An 18,891-nucleotide genomic window follows, 5' to 3' on the forward strand; every position below is an offset into this window, starting at 1 on the left:
AACACAAACAAAAACAAAAAAAGTATTTTTACAACTTTTAATTATGACAGTTTCCAAATATATAGAAAAGTTGACAGAATAGTGCAATGAACCACCATATACCTGCTACCTAGATTCCACAGTTGTTGACATTTTGCTCTATTTTCTTTGCCCCCTCATATATATATGTATATATATACAAATCTATATACATATTTATGTTTAATTTATATTATAAATTCATATAAGTAAATAAATTTACTTACATATATAAAATTTATTTTGCTTATTTTTTTTACTACTTTAAAGTGGCAGGTGTCATATGTCACCCCTAAGTACTTCACACTCATAAGACTCTTTATAAGCCACATTATGATACCTAAGACAATAAACAGTAATTCTATAATATCAACTGGTATTGAGTCCCTATTCCAATTCCCCTAGTTGTCCCAAGAATGTCTTTTATAGCTGTTTCTCTTCCTGAGCCAGGATTCAGTCTGATTCATGGCTTACATTTGGTTGTGTCTTTGCTCTCTTCATCTAAAATAGGCCTACCCACTTTTTTCCCCCATGACTTTACTTTTTGAAGAGTTCAGGTCAAGTGCTTTGCAAAATCTCCCACATTATGGATTTGTCTGATTGTTTCCTTGTGGTATAATATAATTTGTTCCTTTATTTATTTTAATTCCTGTGCAGTGGAAGTTAGATTTACAGATTTGGTTTGATTCAGGTAAAACATTCTTGGCAAGAATATTTCTTAGGTGATGTTGCCTGCTTCAGACATTAAGAGGTACATAATGTCTGTTTTTTTCACTATTAGTAATTCTACATTAATTTACTTTGTTTAGGTGATGACTACCAGATTTTACCATTTAAAGGTACATTTTCTTCTTTGCTATAACTAATCTTGACACCTTATGAATATCTTATTTATTAACCTTTTACGTACTGGTTTTAATATCAATTAATGATCCTCGCCTGAATTAGTTATTACATTGGGGATTGCAAAATGGTGATTTTTAAAATTTGACCATTCCTTCTAAGCAATTAGCATTTTTCTATAAAGAAGAACTTCAATTTTTTCCACTTTCACTCTTCCCTTCTTTTGAAGTATCACTATGAACTGGTAGATTTTTATTTATTTAATTTGCTATTAATTAGAGTCATTCCTTTTGATGCTCAAATTGTCCCAAATTTGGCTGAGTCCCCTTCAGGGTTGCTGCTATTCCTTTTGATAAGCCCTCCTCTATTCATCTTTAAACACTTTCTTACATTAAAATAACAAGAGTTTCAAGCTCACTTTGTACTTCCCCTACCCCAGAATGGGAATCAGCCATTTTTCTGAGGAGACGGTTCCCAAAATGGAGTTGTTTTAAAAAAATTGATTATTCTCCCTTTTCTCCTCTCATGGAGACCTTTCTTCATTTCATTCATTCTGTATTAGATCAGGATTTACGTAGTAAACTACCAGATTCAAGTGTCCTAAATACCCGAGGCCAGGGTGGGATGGGGTGATGGGAGTGGTCTCTGCTCCACCAGAGGAATTCTTCCAGTTTAAGACAATCACTTGGGCAGCATACTACTAGTATATTCTGTCTTCTGGTCCTTCTACTTCCACCCCTGATTTTTCTCACACAGTTTTTATTCTTTCATCTCCCTATTCATTCTGCTTCAATCTTTAGTTTTATTTTTCTATATAATGCATTTTGGAGTTAAGGCTTTAAGCTTTGCAAAATGACCCTTTCCAACATCCATCTCAACTAATTAATTTGATATGTTTAGGTTTTGATGTGATGTTGCTCAATATTAATTTATATTTATTTGTGTTATCTTACGAAGCTTGCTTTCTTTGATGAGGCTGTGATGACTGCTGTTTCTCTCAGTTCTTGAATGGTGGTTGGGCAGACCAGCAGTATGCTAGGTTCACATCATGGTTGGTGCACACCTTCCGTTAGGTTCAATTTCCTACATCTGTTGCATTCTTTTCTGTCAGTTGGCCAGGCTTGAGTTAAATATGTCTTCTTTCTCACTGTACTCCCTCCCCCAAATCAGTTAAGAAGGCATTTTACTTACATTTTCCTAACATAAATCTCTCTCTCCAGATGGAGGGTTGAAGTCTCATTGTGCTAATAAGGAGGAAGGAAAATTACTGTTTTGCATGTACATATATTTTGGATTTTATAGGAAAGGGGAGGGCATTTCAAAATCTGGTGGATCAATACAGATATAAAAATTGATAAAGATAGGACTGCTTGTTTTTATATTCTGCCACATAGCATGTGTTTAAATGAACTTGCCTATAATTTGTCTTCAAACGCTGCATTTAACTCTTAGACTGTATAATTGTGCTGGCATTTTCGAGACAAATTCATATTCTGTGTCCAGGCTAATATGTTCACCTATTACAGACATTATTGCCTATGGTAACAGCTAGAATAAAAAATTCTTTTTATATACATCATAGCTGGCGAGGCTCTTGGGACCGCCACAAATCATTCCTGTCTTTTTGAGCTTGCTGAGGAAAAGCATGGAGATGTAAAACCAACCTGGTCTGATATAGATTGGCTTTGAAAACATGTTAGCTTATCTAGACCACTGTTCATTGTATTGTTGTGGTTGTTTTTAAGATGCTGAGTATTAAACATACTCTTCTACTTAATATATTGTTTAGCTTAGTAACCTATCCTTTCATTATGAACCAGCTCCTCTTCTACAAGCCATCTCTGGTTTTTGTTAAAGGTTAACAATGAGAATAATGAAGCAATTGGTTATTTATTCAGTCAGGATTGGCAAAAGTTATTAGAATAGGAATCTGCCCAGAAGCAATGATTAGGTTATGAAAATGTTAAGAAGAACACTGAAGCCAGTCACCATTTTTGACATTTAAGAAATACTATTCCCACCCTTAATCATGATGACCTGTTATAAAAGTATTTATACAGAATAATCTTATTGGACAGTAATTTTTATACAACAGCATATATAATTAGGTGTTGGGGAGATTCAGAAATGATCTGAGAGAAGAATGAGCCTGGGGAAGAAATCACCACAGTGAGAAATAAGGAACAGAGAACTCTCCCTTGGATGGAACTCCCTGTCTTCCAGACACCTGATCTTTGCAGTTTAGTATCTTCTTCCTGAGCACTTTGCAAGTTTGAGGAGCTGTGGGAGAGGGTACCCCAAGTTAGTTTGCTGTGTTCTTCATACTAGACTGTAAAACATGTAGGGAGGTATATGGGCAGAAAATTTCCTGATGATGCTTTTATTAATGAAATATTGACTTAATTGACATTATGCAAAACCAAACAAATAGGACAAAAATCTAATCATAATCCTGTTATGTTTAATATAGTTAGAACCTCCTATGTAAATTAGGCAGTAATTACTTTGACCAGAACACTATCATCACTTCTACCCTGAATTTTTTAGTAACAGCTTTATTGAGATATAATTCACATACAATAAAAATCACCCTTTGGAAATATAGAATTCAGTGGTTTTGAGTATATTCCCAAAGGTGTACAAAGACAGCCTTCTAGTTCCAGATCATGTTCATTGGCTCCCCCGTAAAATGCATACTCATCAGCAAGTGCTCCCTATGTCCCTCCTCCATCTTTTGGCAACCACTAATATACTTTCTATCTATATGGATTTGCCTATTCTGGACATTTCTCTTTGTTTCTGCATTTAGCTTTTCTCACATAATGGGTACTTCAGAAAATTGGAGAAGAGGACAGAAAGTGAACATGGATGAATGTAACTCTTACTTGTGATCTGGTATACTTAGAACTAAGTATTCTTTTCCCTGGCTCATTGGAAGAGGTATTTTAAACAACAACATACATAGAATTTGTAGCCTTTTGTGTCTGGCTTCTTTAGCATATAATATATTCAAGTTTCACTCATATAGTAGAATGTAGGGATACTTTGTTTCTTTTTATGGCTGAATAATATTCCATTTTATAGGTATACCACATTTTGTTTATCTATTTGTCACTTGATAGACATTTGGATTGTTTTCACTTTTTCACTGTTATGGATAATGTTGCTCTGAATATGCATGTATAAGTTTTTAATGTGAACCTATATTTTCAATTCTCTTGGGGAATTGGAGTAGAATTGTGGGTCATATGGTAACTCTGTGTCTAACTTTTTGAGGCACTGCTAAATTATTTTCCAAAGCAGCAGCATTTTACATTCCCATCAGCTATGTGGGAGGGTTCTAATTTCACCTATTCTTGCCAGTGCTTGTTATTGTCAGTCTTTTTGTTTATAGCCATCCTAGTAAATGCAAAGTGGTATCTCACTGTGATTTTGATTTGCATTTCCTAGTAACTAATGGCTAACGATGTAAAGCATCTTTTCTTGTGCTGCTTGGCCATTTGTATATTTTCGTTTGGGAAATGTCTATTCAAGTCCTTTGCCCATTTTTAATTAGGTAATAGTTTTTTTTATTGTTGAGTCATATAACATCTTAACATATATATGGATACCAGACCTTTATCATTTGTATGATTTGCAAATATTTTCTCTCATTCTGGAGGTTGTCTTTTCAATTTCTTAATAGTGTCCTTTGAAGCACAAAGTTTTAAAATTTGAAATCCAATTTATTTATTTACTCTTCATTGCTGTGCTTTTAGGTGACCATTGCCTAATCCAAGGTCACAAAGTTTTGCTTTTATAAAGTTTATAGTTTTAGCTATTACATTTAGGTCAGTGATCCATTTTCAGTTAGTTTTATATATGGTGTGAGATGGGGGTCCACCTTCATTCTTGTGCATATGTTTGTTTTTATCAAATTTAAAGACTTGAGAAAGAAAAAATTTAATGGGATAAACATTATTACTCCCTGTGAATTATTGTTTGATGATTTTGAAGGGGATACATATGCTGTGTTTATCTGAGGACTACAGCTTACCTGCACTCTCACCAAGTATGTTTACATTTCTGTCTCTATTTTGTTTGTTGAAATCTGAAAAACAATACCGATATATTCAGTTTAAATCCATTTATTAGCTTTTTCCCTTAATTTGCAATCTCACCTCTTCAGCTACAGTATAAAGAATGCCAAGAACTTCTAAGCCTCTATCAGAAATATCTATCAGAACAGCAGGAGAAGCTCACTGTGTCTCTCTCAGAACTTGGTGCTGCTAAAATTCAGGAACAACAGGTAAACATCTTTTTTCTTACCTTTTCTTGTCTTTAATGGATCAGCAAGATGTCAGAAGAGTCATCTGCCTTTTACTTTGTCTCACTGTGTACAACATTGTCTTTAGACTTACAGTTACAGCATGTGATTGAGTTGGTTTCATTTACTTCCCTGTTTCCCTTTCCTCTTCTGTTCCTGGGGCCCAGAGGTCAGGAATGATTACTTGAAGCAGGCTTTGGGTCAGGAGGGAAGCTCCTGGTTGTATGAAAGCACAGCAGGAGTGATAAAGAAAACCCACTGCTCTTGTTACTTAATGAAGATCAGGTGGGCTCTTTTTTTCTTACTCATAAGCCTCTTCTAACTCATGTTTAGAGTTTTAGAGTAATGAAAGTGACTTGGCAACTTGTAAAAGCGTTAATTGCAGAAAACTGGAACATTTAGCATGATTCTGTGTTTGTATGTATGTATTAATCACATAAGTATATATGAGAGTGTTTGCATATTAACATTTATATACATATCATCAAATAGTATATATTATATAATTAAATGAAAGTTCAGAACCCTGCCAGTTGTGATGTGAAACAAGTTCTGAAGACTTACTTCTTGCCCTCTAGCAAGTGACATTGGATGTCTTTTTCATATCCAAATGAATTTAAATGCATGAGGATAGCTTTTGTATTAAACTGTTGTAGAAAAAACTATATAGAGTTTCAAAGTCATTCATATTATTATTAAAACATGGATAATGTACTAACTAAAGGCTTATCCTCTCCCTTTGAATAGTAACAGGTCTTGAACGGTTTTCTGTAAACCTTCTAAAGAACACTGTTGTGTTCAACCTAGAGACACCTGTCTCAGATGGGTTAAGAGTTTCGACTAAGAAAACTCCACTTTTAAACCTCAAGTTTGGACATATGGAAAAGTAAAAAGAAAAGAAAGAAAGAATAATAATTTTGCTGGAATGTGGCATAGCTTAGACTTTTAACATACCCTCCCTTTTGTTTTTTGAAGTCACAATATTTATAAGAAAGAACCAAAGTATGAATGGTTTATTTGTATTCTAACTTGAAATATTTTCATTTGTTCTGTTTTCTGAAAACCTAGGCTATAAAATGAGGCAGAGGAAGGTGGAAGCTAATCTTTTTATCTGGATTTGTTTTGCCACTTTGAAAAAGGGCAGGCAGTTTTTAAGGTGGCACTTTCCTAATGCTCTCATGGTTGGGCTAGAGTAAATTATAACATGAAGATCAGATTTCTGACTTTTGTCTTTGCGCTTCCACTCCCTCTGTCTCTATGACAGGTGTTTAAGGGCACAAAAACGTTGGCCAAGGGTAGTGGAGGAGAGGCTGAGGGACTCTTCAATTGCCGGTATTTAAGGATATAGACTGAGAGTCAAGAAATAGTCATTAGGGAGTTCTAAAGACATCTAGATAAGGAGGCCTAGCCCTTTTTCTATCTACTGCTGAAATGAGGGGAAAATAAAACTTTCTTAAACGGTAGTGTTTTATGTTTACAAGAGTGATTCTTGGAGGTTTCCCTAGAGACCAATCATAGTTAACACTGCCTCTCTTAACCTCAACCTTGAGGAGCAAAACTAAAAAAATTACAAATACTAGGAAGAAACTGTTGGTCACGAGTATGGAGAAAGTATACTCTCAAAAGGAGATACTATTGGGGGCTTCCTTGGTGGTGCAGTGGTTGAGAGTCCGCCTGCCGATGCAGGGGACACGGGTTTGTGCCCCAGTCCGGGAAGGTCCCACGTGCCACAGAGCGGATAGGCCCATGAGCCATGGCCGCTGGGCCTGCAGGTCCGGAGCCTGTGCTCCGCAACGGGAGAGGCCACATCAGTGAGAGACCCGCGTACCGCAAAAAAAAAAAAAAAAAAAAAAAAAGGAGATACTTTTGAATTTTCATTTTGACTTAATCATGAGAAATTTTAAAACCATGTTTTCAGGAAGTGTTTGGTGGTCAGACTTTAGATTATGTCATACATACAATGAAAATGAAATTGAGACCACTTGTAGACTCTGCTATTTGAACCTAGAGAGGGAAAATAAATTTCTTTTTGAATACCAAGTGGAGATTGTCACCTGTTTCCTTTGTTATCTGATTTGTTCTTTGTGACAGGCTTCTCTTAGCTAAGCAAAGGTAAGCACCTTCTCACTCACCCGCATGGGAATTGGGTGAATTTGGTGGACAAGTCTACTTCCTGTCAGGAAGGGCATCATTGTGAACACTCTGAATGAGGATGTGGTAAACTTAGAGGTCCTCTTTATGTGCTCACAAATAGACTACTCATCTGTATCATAGCACTGTTCTTGTTCTTTTGTAATCATTGTTTATTCATCCATCTCTCTCACCAAGCTTTTTAAAAAACAGCATCCTGTTGGGTTTTTTATACTCAGAACCTAACATAGGTTGGCCTAATAAAGTTTTAATTTTTATTTAACAAAATTTAATATGGTAAATATGCGCCAGGTACTGTTCTAAGCTCTTAACACACATTAAATCGTTTAGTCCCTCAGTAGCCCAATGAAGTTATTATCCCCATTTTACAGAGGAGGAATCCCAGGCAGAACAAGAGATTTGCTTGTAATCCAGGTAGCAAGTTAGGAAATCAAGATATGAACCTTAACAGTCTGACTCCATATTTTCTTGAAGAGAGAAAGACAAGAAAATATTGAGATAGCTAAAAAATATTGAAAATTTGCTTTACAAGCTGTTGTTTCTATGACCAACCCTCTTTTGGATCTTAATCTGAAATCCAGTTTTTTGAATGCCAGAGCACAAATACATTAGAGATGGTGGGAAACTATTTGATTTTTTTGTGAGTAGCCAAAATGTCAGGTAAACATAAAATTTTATTTGTTCTCAAAATAAGGTTTTTTCATAGGCAGAACACTCTATGACATAAATCACAGCAAGATCCTTTTTGACCCACCTCCTAGAGAAATGGAAATAAAAACAAACATAAACAAAGGGACCTAATGAAACTTAAAAGCTTTTGCACAGCAAAGGAAACCGTAAACAAGACCAAAAGACAACCCTCAAAATGGGAGAAAATATTTGCAAATGAAGCAACTGACAAAGGATTAATCTCCAAAATTTATAAGCAGCTTATGCAGCTCAATATCAAAAAAACAAAAAACCCAATCCAAAAATGGGCAGAAGACCTAAATAGACATTTCTCCAAAGAGGATATACAGATTGCCAACAAACACATGAAAGAATGTTCAACATCATTAATCATTAGAGAAATGAGAATCAAAACTACAATGAGATATCATCTCACACCGGTCAGAATGGCCATCATCAAAAAATCTAGAAACAATAAATGCTGGAGAAGGTGTGGAGAAAAGGGAACCCTCTTGCACTGTTGGTGGGAATGTAGATTGATACAGCCACTATGGAGAACAGTATGGAGGTTCCTTAATAAACTACAAATAGAACTACCATATGACCCAGCAATCCCACTACTGGGCATATACCCTGAGAAAATGAGAATTCAAAAAGAGTCATGTATCATGATGTTCATTGCAGCTCTCTTTACAATAGCCAGAACATGGAAGCAACCTAAGTGCCCATTGACAGATGAATAGATAAAGAAGATGTGGCACATATATACAATGGAATATTACTCAGCCATAAAAGGAAACGAAATTGAGTTATTTGTAGTGAGGTGGATGGACCTAGAGTCGGTCACACAGAGTGAAGTAAGTCAGAAGGAGAAAAACAAATTCCGTATGCTAACACATATATATGGAATCTAAGAAAAAAAATGTCATGAAGAGTCTAGGGGTTGGATGGGAATAAAGACACAGACCTACTTGAGAATGGACTTGAGGATGTGGGGAGGGGGAAGGGTAAGCTGTGACAAAGTGAGAGAGTGGCATGAACATATATACACTACCAAACGTAAAATATATAGCTAGTGGGAAGCAGCTGCATAGCACAGGGAGATCAGCTCGGTGCTTTGTGACCACCTAGAGGGGTGGGATAGGGAGGGTGGGAGGGAGGGAGATGCGAGAGGGAAGAGATATGGGAACATATGTATATGTATAACTGATTCACTTTGTTATAAAGCAGAAACTAACACACCATTGTAAAGCAATTATACTCCAATAAAGATGTTTAAAAAATAAATAAATAAATATAAAGCAAAAAAAAAATAAGGTTTTTTTAAACTCACCTTCAGATTTTGTGATAGAGATGCAGCAATTCATTTTTCATGAGGCATTCATTTGACTTTAAGAGACTTCTTTTGTTTCTTCTTTGTGTTGGTTGCCATGTGGCTCAACTTGCTCAGTATAGGTTTTGTGTGTACTTTTATTAAATTTGCAGCTCTTCAGAAGAATGTGCTAGCTTATGGTTTTCTTTTTACTCCCTCCATTTGGTTGAAAAGAAGTTGCTCCATTTACTGGGTGAATTTTTCCCTTGCTTTTCCCCCCATCCTCTTTCTTGCTTTGCCTCAAAGATGAATGAATTCTCCATTCATCTTGTAATTTGTTCAGCATTACAAGTTCTTCATTGTGGAATCTACAAAGATTCTTCACTTGTTCTGTTTAGACTGGGATACCTCACTGATGTGTGTCTGTTACTCCATTTTCTTATCTTAAGAAATAGTACTTACCCACAGTATAACCTTGTTCTTGGACATGGGAGGATCTAGTACCCATAGTTTTAACCAGAGTACATTTTAGAATATAGCTCTTCTTTTTTTTTTTTAGATTGAGGTAATTTTTATTTTATTTTTTTGCTTTATAACAAATTTAATCAGTTATACATATACATATGTTTCCATATCCCCTCCCTTTTGCGTCTCCCTCCCACCCTCCGAATCCCACCCCTCCAGGCGGTCACAAAGTACCGAGCTGATCTCCCTGTGCTATGCGGCTGCTTCCCACTAGCTATCTACCTCACGTTTGGTAGTGTATATATGTCCATGCCGCTCTTTCACTTTGTCACAGCTTACCCTTCCCCCTCCCCATATCCTCAAGTCCATTCTCTAGTAGGTCTGTGTCTTTATTCCTGTCTTACCCCTATGTTCTTCATGACATTTTTTTTTCTTAAATTCCATATATATGTGTTAGCATACAGTATTTGTCTTTCTCTTTCTGACTTACTTCACTCTGTATGACAGACTCTAGGTCTATCCACCTCATTACAAATAGCTCAATTTCATTTCTTTTTATGGCTGAGTAATATTCCATTGTGTATATGTGCCACATCTTCTTTATCCATTCATCCGATGATGGACACTTAGGTTGTTTCCATCTCTGGGCTATTGTAAATAGGGCTGCTATGAACATTTTGGTACATGTCTCTTTTTGAATTATGGTTTTCTCAGGGTATATGCCCAGTAGTGGGATTGCTGGGTCATATGGTAGTTCTATTTGTAGTTTTTTAAGGAACCTCCATACCGTTCTCCATAGCGGCTGTACCAATTCACATTCCCACCAGCAGTGCAAGAGTGTTCCCTTTTCTCCACACCCTCTCCAGCATTTATTGTTTCTAGATTTTTTGATGATGGCCATTCTGACTGGTGTGAGATGATATCTCATTGTAGTTTTGATTTGCATTTCTCTAATGAGTAAAGATGTTGAGCATCCTTTCATGTGTTTGTTGGCAGTCTGTATATCTTCTGTGGAGAAATGTCTATTTAGGTCTTCTGCCCATTTTTGGATTGGGTTGTTTGTGTTTTTTTTGCTATTGAGCTGCATGAGCTGCTTATAAATTTTGGAGATTAATCCTTTGTCAGTTGCTTCATTTGCAAATATTTTCTCCCATTCTGAGGGTTGTCTTTTGGTCTTGTTTATGGTTTCCTTTGCTGTGCAAAAGCTTTTAAGTTTCATTAGGTCCCATGTGTTTATTTTTGTCTTTATTTCCATTTCTCTAGGAGGTGGGTCAAAAAGGATCTTGCTGTGATTTATGTCATAGAGTGTTCTGCCTATGTTTTCCTCTAAGAGTTTGATAGTGTCTGGCCTTACATTTAGGTCTTTAATCCATTTTGAGCTTATTTTTGTGTATGGTGTTAGGGAGTGATCTAATCTCATACTTTTACATGTTCCTATCCAGTTTTCCCAGCACCACTTATTGAAGAGACTGTCCTTTCTCCACTGTACATTCCTGCCTCCTTTATCAAAGATAAGGTGACCATATGTCCGTGGGTTTAACTCTGGGCTTTCTATCCTGTTCCATTGATCTATCTTTCTGTTTTTGTGCCAGTACCATACTGTCTTGATTACTGTAGCTTTGTAGTATAGTCTGAAGTCAGGGAGCCTGATTCCTCCAGCTCCATTTTTCGTTCTCAAGATTGCTTTGGCTATTCGGGGTCTTTTGTGTTTCCATACAAATTGTGAAATTTTTTGTTCTAGTTCTGTGAAAAATGCCAGTGGTAGTTTGATAGGGATTGCATTGAGTCTTTAGATTGCTTTGGGTAGTAGAGTCATTTTCACAATGTTGATTCTTCCAATCCAAGAACATGGTACATCTCTCCATCTATTTGTATCATCTTTAATTTCTTTCATCAGTGTCTTATAATTTTCTGCATACAGGTCTTTTGTCTCCTTAGGTAGGTTTATTCCTAGATATTTTATTCTTTTTGTTGCAATGGTAAATGGGAGTGTTTCCTTGATTTCACTTTCAGATTTTACATCATCAGTATATAGGAATGCCAGAGATTTCTGTGCATTAATTTTGTATCCTGCAACTTTACCAAATTCATTGATTAACTCTAGTAGTTTTCTGGTAGCATCTTTAGGATTCTCTATGTATACTATCATGTCATCTGCAAACAGTGACAGCTTTACTTCTTCTTTTCCAATTTGGATTCCTTTTATTTCCTTTTCTTCTCTGATTGCTGTGGCTAAAACTTCCAAAACTAGGTTGAATAGAGTGGTGAGAGTGGGCAACCTTGTCTTGTTCCTGATCTTAGTGGAAATGGTTTCAGTTTTTCACCATTGAGGACGATGCTGGCTGTGGGTTTGTCATATATGGCCTTTATTATGTTGAGGAAAGTTCCCTCTATGCCTACTTTCTGCAGGGTTTTTATCATAAATGGGTGTTGAATTTTTTCGAAAGCTTTCTCTGCATCTATTGAGATGATCATAAGGTTTTTCTCCTTCAATTTGTTAATATGGTGTATCATGTTGATTGATTTGCGTATATTGAAGAATCCTTGCATTCCTGGAATAAACCCCACTTGATCATGGTGTATGATCCTTTTAATGTGCTGTTGGATTCTGTTTGCTAGTATTTTGTTGAAGATTTTTGCATCTATGTTCATCAGTGATATTGGCCTGTAGTTTTCTTTCTTTGTGACATCCTTGTCTGGTTTTGGTATCAAGGTGATGGTGGCCTCGTAGAATGAGTTTGGGAGTGTTCCTCCCTCTGCTATATTTTGGAAGAGTTTGAGAAGGATAGGTGTTAGCTCTTCTCTAAATGCTTGATAGAATTCGCCTGTGAAGCCATCTGGTCCTGGGCTTTTGTTTGTTGGAAGATTTTTTATCACAGTTTCAATTTCAGTGCTTGTGATTGGTCTGTTCATATTTTCTATTTCTTCCTGATTCAGTCTTGGCAAGTTGTGCATTTCTAAGAATTTGTCCATTTCTTCCAGGTTGTCCATTTTATTGGCATAGAGTTGCTTATAGTAATCTCTCATGATCTTTTGTATTTCAGCAGTGTCAGTTGTTACTTCTCCTTTTTCATTTCTAATTCTATTGATTTCAGTCTTCTCCCTTTTTTTCTTGATGAGTCTGGCTAATGGATTATCAATTTTGTTTATCTTCTCAAAGAACCAGCTTTTAGTTTTATTGATCTTTGCTATCATTTCCTTCATTTCTTTTTCATTTATTTCTGATCTGATTTTTATGATTTCTTTCCTTCTGCTAACTTTGGGATGTTTTTGTTCTTCTTTCTCTAATTGCTTTAGGTGCAAGGTTAGGTTGTTTATTCGAGATGTTTCCTGTTTCTTAAGGTGGGATTGTATTGCTATAAACTTCCCTCTTAGAACTGCTTTTGCTGCATCCCATAGGTTTTGGGTCGTCGTGTCTCCATTGTCATTTGTTTCTAGGTATTTTTTAATTTCCTCTTTGATTTCTTCAGTGATCACTTCGTTATTCAGTAGTGTATTGTTTAGCCTCCATGTGTTTGTATTTTTTACAGCTCTTTTCCTGTAATTGATATCTAGTCTCATAGCATTGTGGTCGGAAAAGATACTTGATACAATTTCAATTTTCTTAAATTTACCAAGGCTTGATTTGTGACCCAAGATATGATCTATCCTGGAGAATGTTCCATGAGCACTTGAGAAAAATGTGTATTTTGTTGTTTTTGGGTGGAATGTCCTATAAATATCAATTAAGTCCATCTTGTTTAATGTATCATTTAAAGCTTGTGTTTCCTTATTTATTTTCATTTTGGATGATCTGTCCATTGGTGAAAGTGGGGTGTTAAAGTCCCCTACTATGATTGTGTTACTGTCGATTTCTCCTTTTATGGCTGTTAGTATTTGCCTTATGTATTGAGGTGCTCCTATGTTTGGTGCATAAATATTTACAATTGTTATATCTTCTTCTTGGATCGATCCCTTGATCATTATGTAGTGTCCTTCTTTGTCTCTTCTAGTAGTCTTTATTTTAAGGTCTATTTTGTCTGATATGAGAATTGCTACTCCAGCTTTCTTTTGATTTCCATTTGCATGGAATATCTTTTTCCATCCCCTTACTTTCAGTCTGTATGTGTCTCTAGGTCTGAAGTGGGTCTCTTGTGGACAGCATATAGATGGGTCTTGTTTTTGTATCCATTCAGTGAGTCTGTGTCTTTTGGTGGGAGCATTTAGTCCATTTACATTTAAGGTAATTATCGATATGTATGTTCCTATTCCCATTTTCTTAATTGTTTTGGGTTCGTTATTGTAGGTCTTTTACTTCTGTTGTGTTTCTTGCCTAGAGAAGTTCCTTTAGCATTTGTTGTAAAGCTGGTTTGGTGGTGCTGAACTCTCTCAGCTTTTGCTTGTCTGTAAACGTTTTAATTTCTCCATCAAATCTGAATGAGATCCTTGCTGGGTAGAGTAATCTTTGTTGCAGGTTTTTCTCCTTCATGACTTTAGTTATGTCCTGCCACTCCCTTCTGGCTTGTAGAGTTTCTGCTGAGAGATCAGCTGTTATCCTGATGGGGATTCCCTTGTGTGTTATTTGTTGTTTTTGCCTTGCTGCTTTTAATATGATTTCTTTGTGTTTAATTTTTGACAGTTTGATTAATATGTGTCTTGGCGTATTTTTCCTTGGATTTATTCTGTATGGGACTCTCTGTGCCTCCTGGACTTGATTAACTATTTCCTTTCCCATATTGGGGAAGTTTTCAACTATAATCTCTTCAAATATTTTCTCAGTCCCTTTCTTTTTCTTTTCTTCTTCTGGAACCCCTATAATTCGAATGTTGGTGCATTTAATGTTGTCCCAGAGGTCTCTGAGACTGTCCTCTGTTCTTTTCATTCTTTTTTTCTTTATTTTGCTCTGCAGCAGTTATTTCCACTATTTTATCTTCCACCTCACTTATCGGTTCTTCTGCCTCAGTTATTCTGCTATTGATCCCATCTAGAGTATTTTTTATTTCATGTATTGTGTTTTTAATCGATGCTTGATTCATCTTTAGTTCTTCTAGGTCCTTGTTAACTGTTTCTTGCATTTTGTCTATTCTATTTCCAAGATTTTGGATCTGGGAAATAGAATCTTGGATCATCTTTACCATCATTATTCTGAATTCTTTTTCAGGTAGACTGCCTATTACCTCTTCATTTGTTAGGGCTGGTGGGTTTTTATCTTGCTCCTTCTCCTGCTGTGTGTTTTTCTGTCTTCTCATTTTGCTTATGTTACTGTGTTTGGGGTCTCCTTTTTGAAGGCTGCAGGTTCGTAGTTCCTGTTGTTTTTGGTGTCTGTCCCCAGTGGCTAAGGTTGGTTTAGTGGGTTGTGTAGGCTTCCTGGTGGAGGGGACTAGTGCCTGTGTTCTGGTGGATGAGGCTGGATCTTGTCTTTCTGTTGGGCAGGTCCACGTCTGGTGGTGTGTTTTGGGGTGTCTGTGGACTTTGTATGATTTTAGGCCACCTTTCTGCTAATGGGTGGCGTTGTGTTCCTGTCTTGCTAGTTGTTTGGCTTAGGGTGTCCAGCACTGTAGCTTGCTGGTCGTTGAGTGAAGCTGGGTGCTGGTGTTGAGATGGAGATCTCTGGAAGATTTTCGCCGTTTGATATTATGTGGAGCTGGGAGGTCTCTTGTGGACCAGTGTCCTGAAGTTGGCTCTCCCACCTCAGAGGCACAGCACTGACTCCGGGCTCCTCAATTTGGGATGATGTGTTGTCTATTCATGTATTCCACAGATGCAGGGTACATCAAGTTGATTGTGGAGCTTTAATCCACTGCTTCTGAGGCTGCTGGGAGAGGTTTCCCTTTCTCTTCTTTGTTCTCACAGCTCCTGGGTCTCAGCTTTGGATTTGGCCCCGCCTCTGCGTGTAGGTCGCCGGAGGGTGTCTGTTCTTCACTCAGACAGGACAGGGTTAAAGGAGCAGCCTCTTCGGGGACTCTGGCTCACTCAGGCCGGGCGGGAGGGAGGGGCACAGAGTGCGGGGCGAGCCTGCAGCGGCAGAGGTCGGCGTGACGTTGCACCAGCCCGAGGCGCACCGTACGTTCTCCCAGGGAAGCCGCCCCTGGATCCCGGGACCCCGGCAGTGGCGGGTTGCACAGGCTCCCGGAAGGGCAGTGTGGGCAGTGACCTGCGTTCGCACACAGGCTTCTTGGCGGTGGCAGCAGCATCCCCAGCGTCCCACACCTTTCACTGGGGTCCACGCTGTTAGCCCGGCTCGCGCCCATCTCTGGAGCTCCTTTAAGCAGCGCTCTGAATCTCCTCTCCTCGCGCACCAGGAAACCAAGAGGGAAGAAAAAGTCTCTTGCCTCTTCGGCAGCTCCAGAGTTTTCCCGGACTCCCTCCCGGCTAGCTGTGGCACGTTAGCCCCCTTCAGGCTGAGTTCTCGCCGCCAGCCCCAGTCCTCTCCCTGCGCTCTGACCGAAGCCCGAGCCTCAGCTTCCAGCGCTGCGCGCCCCGGCGGGCGAGCAGACAAGCCTCTCGGGCTGGTGAGTGCCGCTCAGCACCGATCCTCTGTGTGGTGATCTCTCCGCTTTGCCCTACCCAGGTATGTGGGGAGTTTCTTGCCTTTTGGGAGGTCTGGGGTCTTCTGCCAACGTTCAGTAGGTGTTCTGTAGGAGTTGTTCCACGTGTAGCTGTATTTCTGGTGTATCCATGGGGAGGAAGGTGATCTCCGCGTCTTACTCTTCCGCCATCTTACCCGGAAGTCCTAGAATATAGCTCTTCTTGTCTCAGTTGAGTGTTATTATTTTGTGTGTGTGTGAATCTGAACTTAAATAATGTCACCTTAAACTCTGATGCTTATAACTTCTATTTTAATCTTATTTGATAGGCTTATCATTTCAGGAGAGGTATGATACTTCCACAGTATTCTTTATGTTAAGAGAAAGCCTAGGCAGCACTTTGAGTAGCTTTTCCCGCTGCAGCTTGAAAATGTCTCTATGCAAGATTGCCTTAATGTTTTTCTTAACTCTTCCATTTTTTTGCCAAGTAGATGTAAAAAGGTAAATTTGGATTCATCTTGAGATTTCCCCCTTTTCTATAAAATGGATAAAATCATCATTACTTTTCAGCCAAGGCCAATGGATATTAATGAATCCATGCTGTTCTGATCTGGTAAAAGGCCTTTTATAGAAACTTTTCCATTTTTCCTATGATTACTTGTTCTGTCTTTATTTAGGTCTAGGTCATGGACTGGACAGAATCTGAACTATAATAGGTAAATCATTGCTGAGTGCATGTTTAATTGTTTCTGGGTGGTTTCCATTACTATTGTCTCTATAGTTTGTTAAAACAGTTTTTGTAGTGCTTAGGGCCACAGTGTCTTGGACTATTTCCTATTTTGTGATTATTTTCATGTATTCTTTTGGTTAAACATTTTTTAACTGCCTCATATAGGCATGTGCTAATAGAGCTCCTTACCATTTTAATTCTGTCTAACTTACTTATGCATTTTAATGTGTATTTAATGTGTAATATTTATTTTAATTCTATCTATACTAAGCTATATTTGAGTCTGTTATAAGAAGCCCAGATTTGCTTGGCAGTCCAGAAGTGTCACCACACTTCTAACTGACAAAGAAGCCAAATCAAAAATGTTATGCTCTTTGGATATCTGTTATATGTCTGACTCAAATGTACTACTAAACTCTTTGCGGAATAAAAGATTTGTACATAGAACAAAGATATGATTAACAGCTGACTTCTCATCAGAAACAGTGGAGGAAAGAGTCAGTGGGATGGCATATTCAAAGAGCTGAAGGAAAAAAAAACTGGCAATCAAATAAAACTATCCTTCAAAAATGAAAGTGACATAAAGACATTCCTAAATAAACAAGACTGAGAGAATTCATTGCTAGCTTATCTGTCTTACAATAAATACTAATAGAAGTCTGCTCAGGTGAAAGAAAATGACATAAGCCAGTAACTCAAATTCACATAAAGAAATAGAGCACTGGTAAAAGTAATTACATATCTCTCTTTTCTTAAATAGAAAACTTAAAAGACACCTGAATAAAACAATAATTATAAAACTGTATTGTTGAGCTTATAAGATATAAAGATGTTGTATGTGTGTGTGGGTATGTGTACTTGCACAAAGGGAGGAGGACAGAAGGCAGAACTGTTGGAGAAAATTTTCTCTATATTACTGGAATAAGACTGTCTTTATTCATTGACAGCATGGTCCTATATGTAGAAAATCTTAAGAAATCCACAAACGCACACACAAAAACATGATAGAACTAATAAATAAGTTCAGCAAGTTGCAGGATACAAGATCAGTATGCAAGTAAATGTTATTTCTATTTACTTCCAATGAACAATTCAAAAATGGATATATTTAATAAAAGCAGTGCAATAAAAACACTGAAAATAACAAAACATTGCTGAGAGAAATAAAGATCGAAGATATTATTCCATGTTCATGGATTGCAAGACTCAATGTTATTAAAGTGGCAGTTTTCCCCAGATTAGTCTATAGGTTTGTTGCAATCTCCATCAGATTTCCAGCAAATTTTGGTAATTTCATTTTTACAGAAATTGATAAGATGATCCTAAAGTTTATATGGAAATGCAAAGTAATACTAATAGCCAAAAGATTTTGAGAAAGAACAGTAAAGTATATGATCACTCTTTCTAATTTTAATGTTTACTCTAAAGGTACAGTATAGTAGATAGAATTTTAACCTGACTTGCATGACTTTTGACCCCTGCCGAAATGGTTTTACTCCCATGATATATTATGTTATATAATAAAAAGGAGATTATTTAGGTGGGCCTAACCTAATTACATGATAAAAGCAGAGAGTTTTCCCCAGCTGGGAGCAAAAGAGAAAGTCAGAGAGATTTAAAGCATAAGAATGGTATTCAACATACCATTGCAGGCTTTGAAGATGGAAGGGGTTAGGAGCTGAGAGCTGTCTCGGACCAGTAGCAAGAAAAGAGTGATTTAAGTCTTGCCACCACAAGGAACTATATTCTGTCACCAGCCTGAGCTTGGAAGCAGGTTCTTCCTCAGATATTTCCAATTAGAGCCTGGCCTAGCTGATAGCTTGATTTCAGTCTTGTGAGAAACTAAGCAGAGAACCTAGCCAAGCCTGCCTGAACTTCTGACCTACAGAAC

At 37.4% G+C, this 18,891-nt stretch overlaps 1 protein-coding gene across 2 annotated transcripts in view; it reads left to right on the top strand.

Annotated features, from left to right (window-relative positions):
* KIAA1328 overlaps window positions 1-18,891 on the top strand; it is a 394,620-nt gene that overhangs the window by 137,529 nt on the left and 238,200 nt on the right. For both annotated transcript variants that reach the window (XM_082639978.1, XM_082639979.1), the window contains exon 6: window positions 5,022-5,149. In XM_082639978.1, coding sequence (XP_082496104.1) covers window positions 5,022-5,149 — 128 coding nt within the window. The remainder of the gene's footprint in view (window positions 1-5,021; window positions 5,150-18,891) is intronic.

This window comes from Mesoplodon mirus, assembly GCF_964341445.2.
Source record: "Mesoplodon mirus genome assembly, chromosome: 13".
In the NCBI taxonomy this organism is placed as follows: domain Eukaryota; kingdom Metazoa; phylum Chordata; class Mammalia; order Artiodactyla; family Ziphiidae; genus Mesoplodon; species Mesoplodon mirus.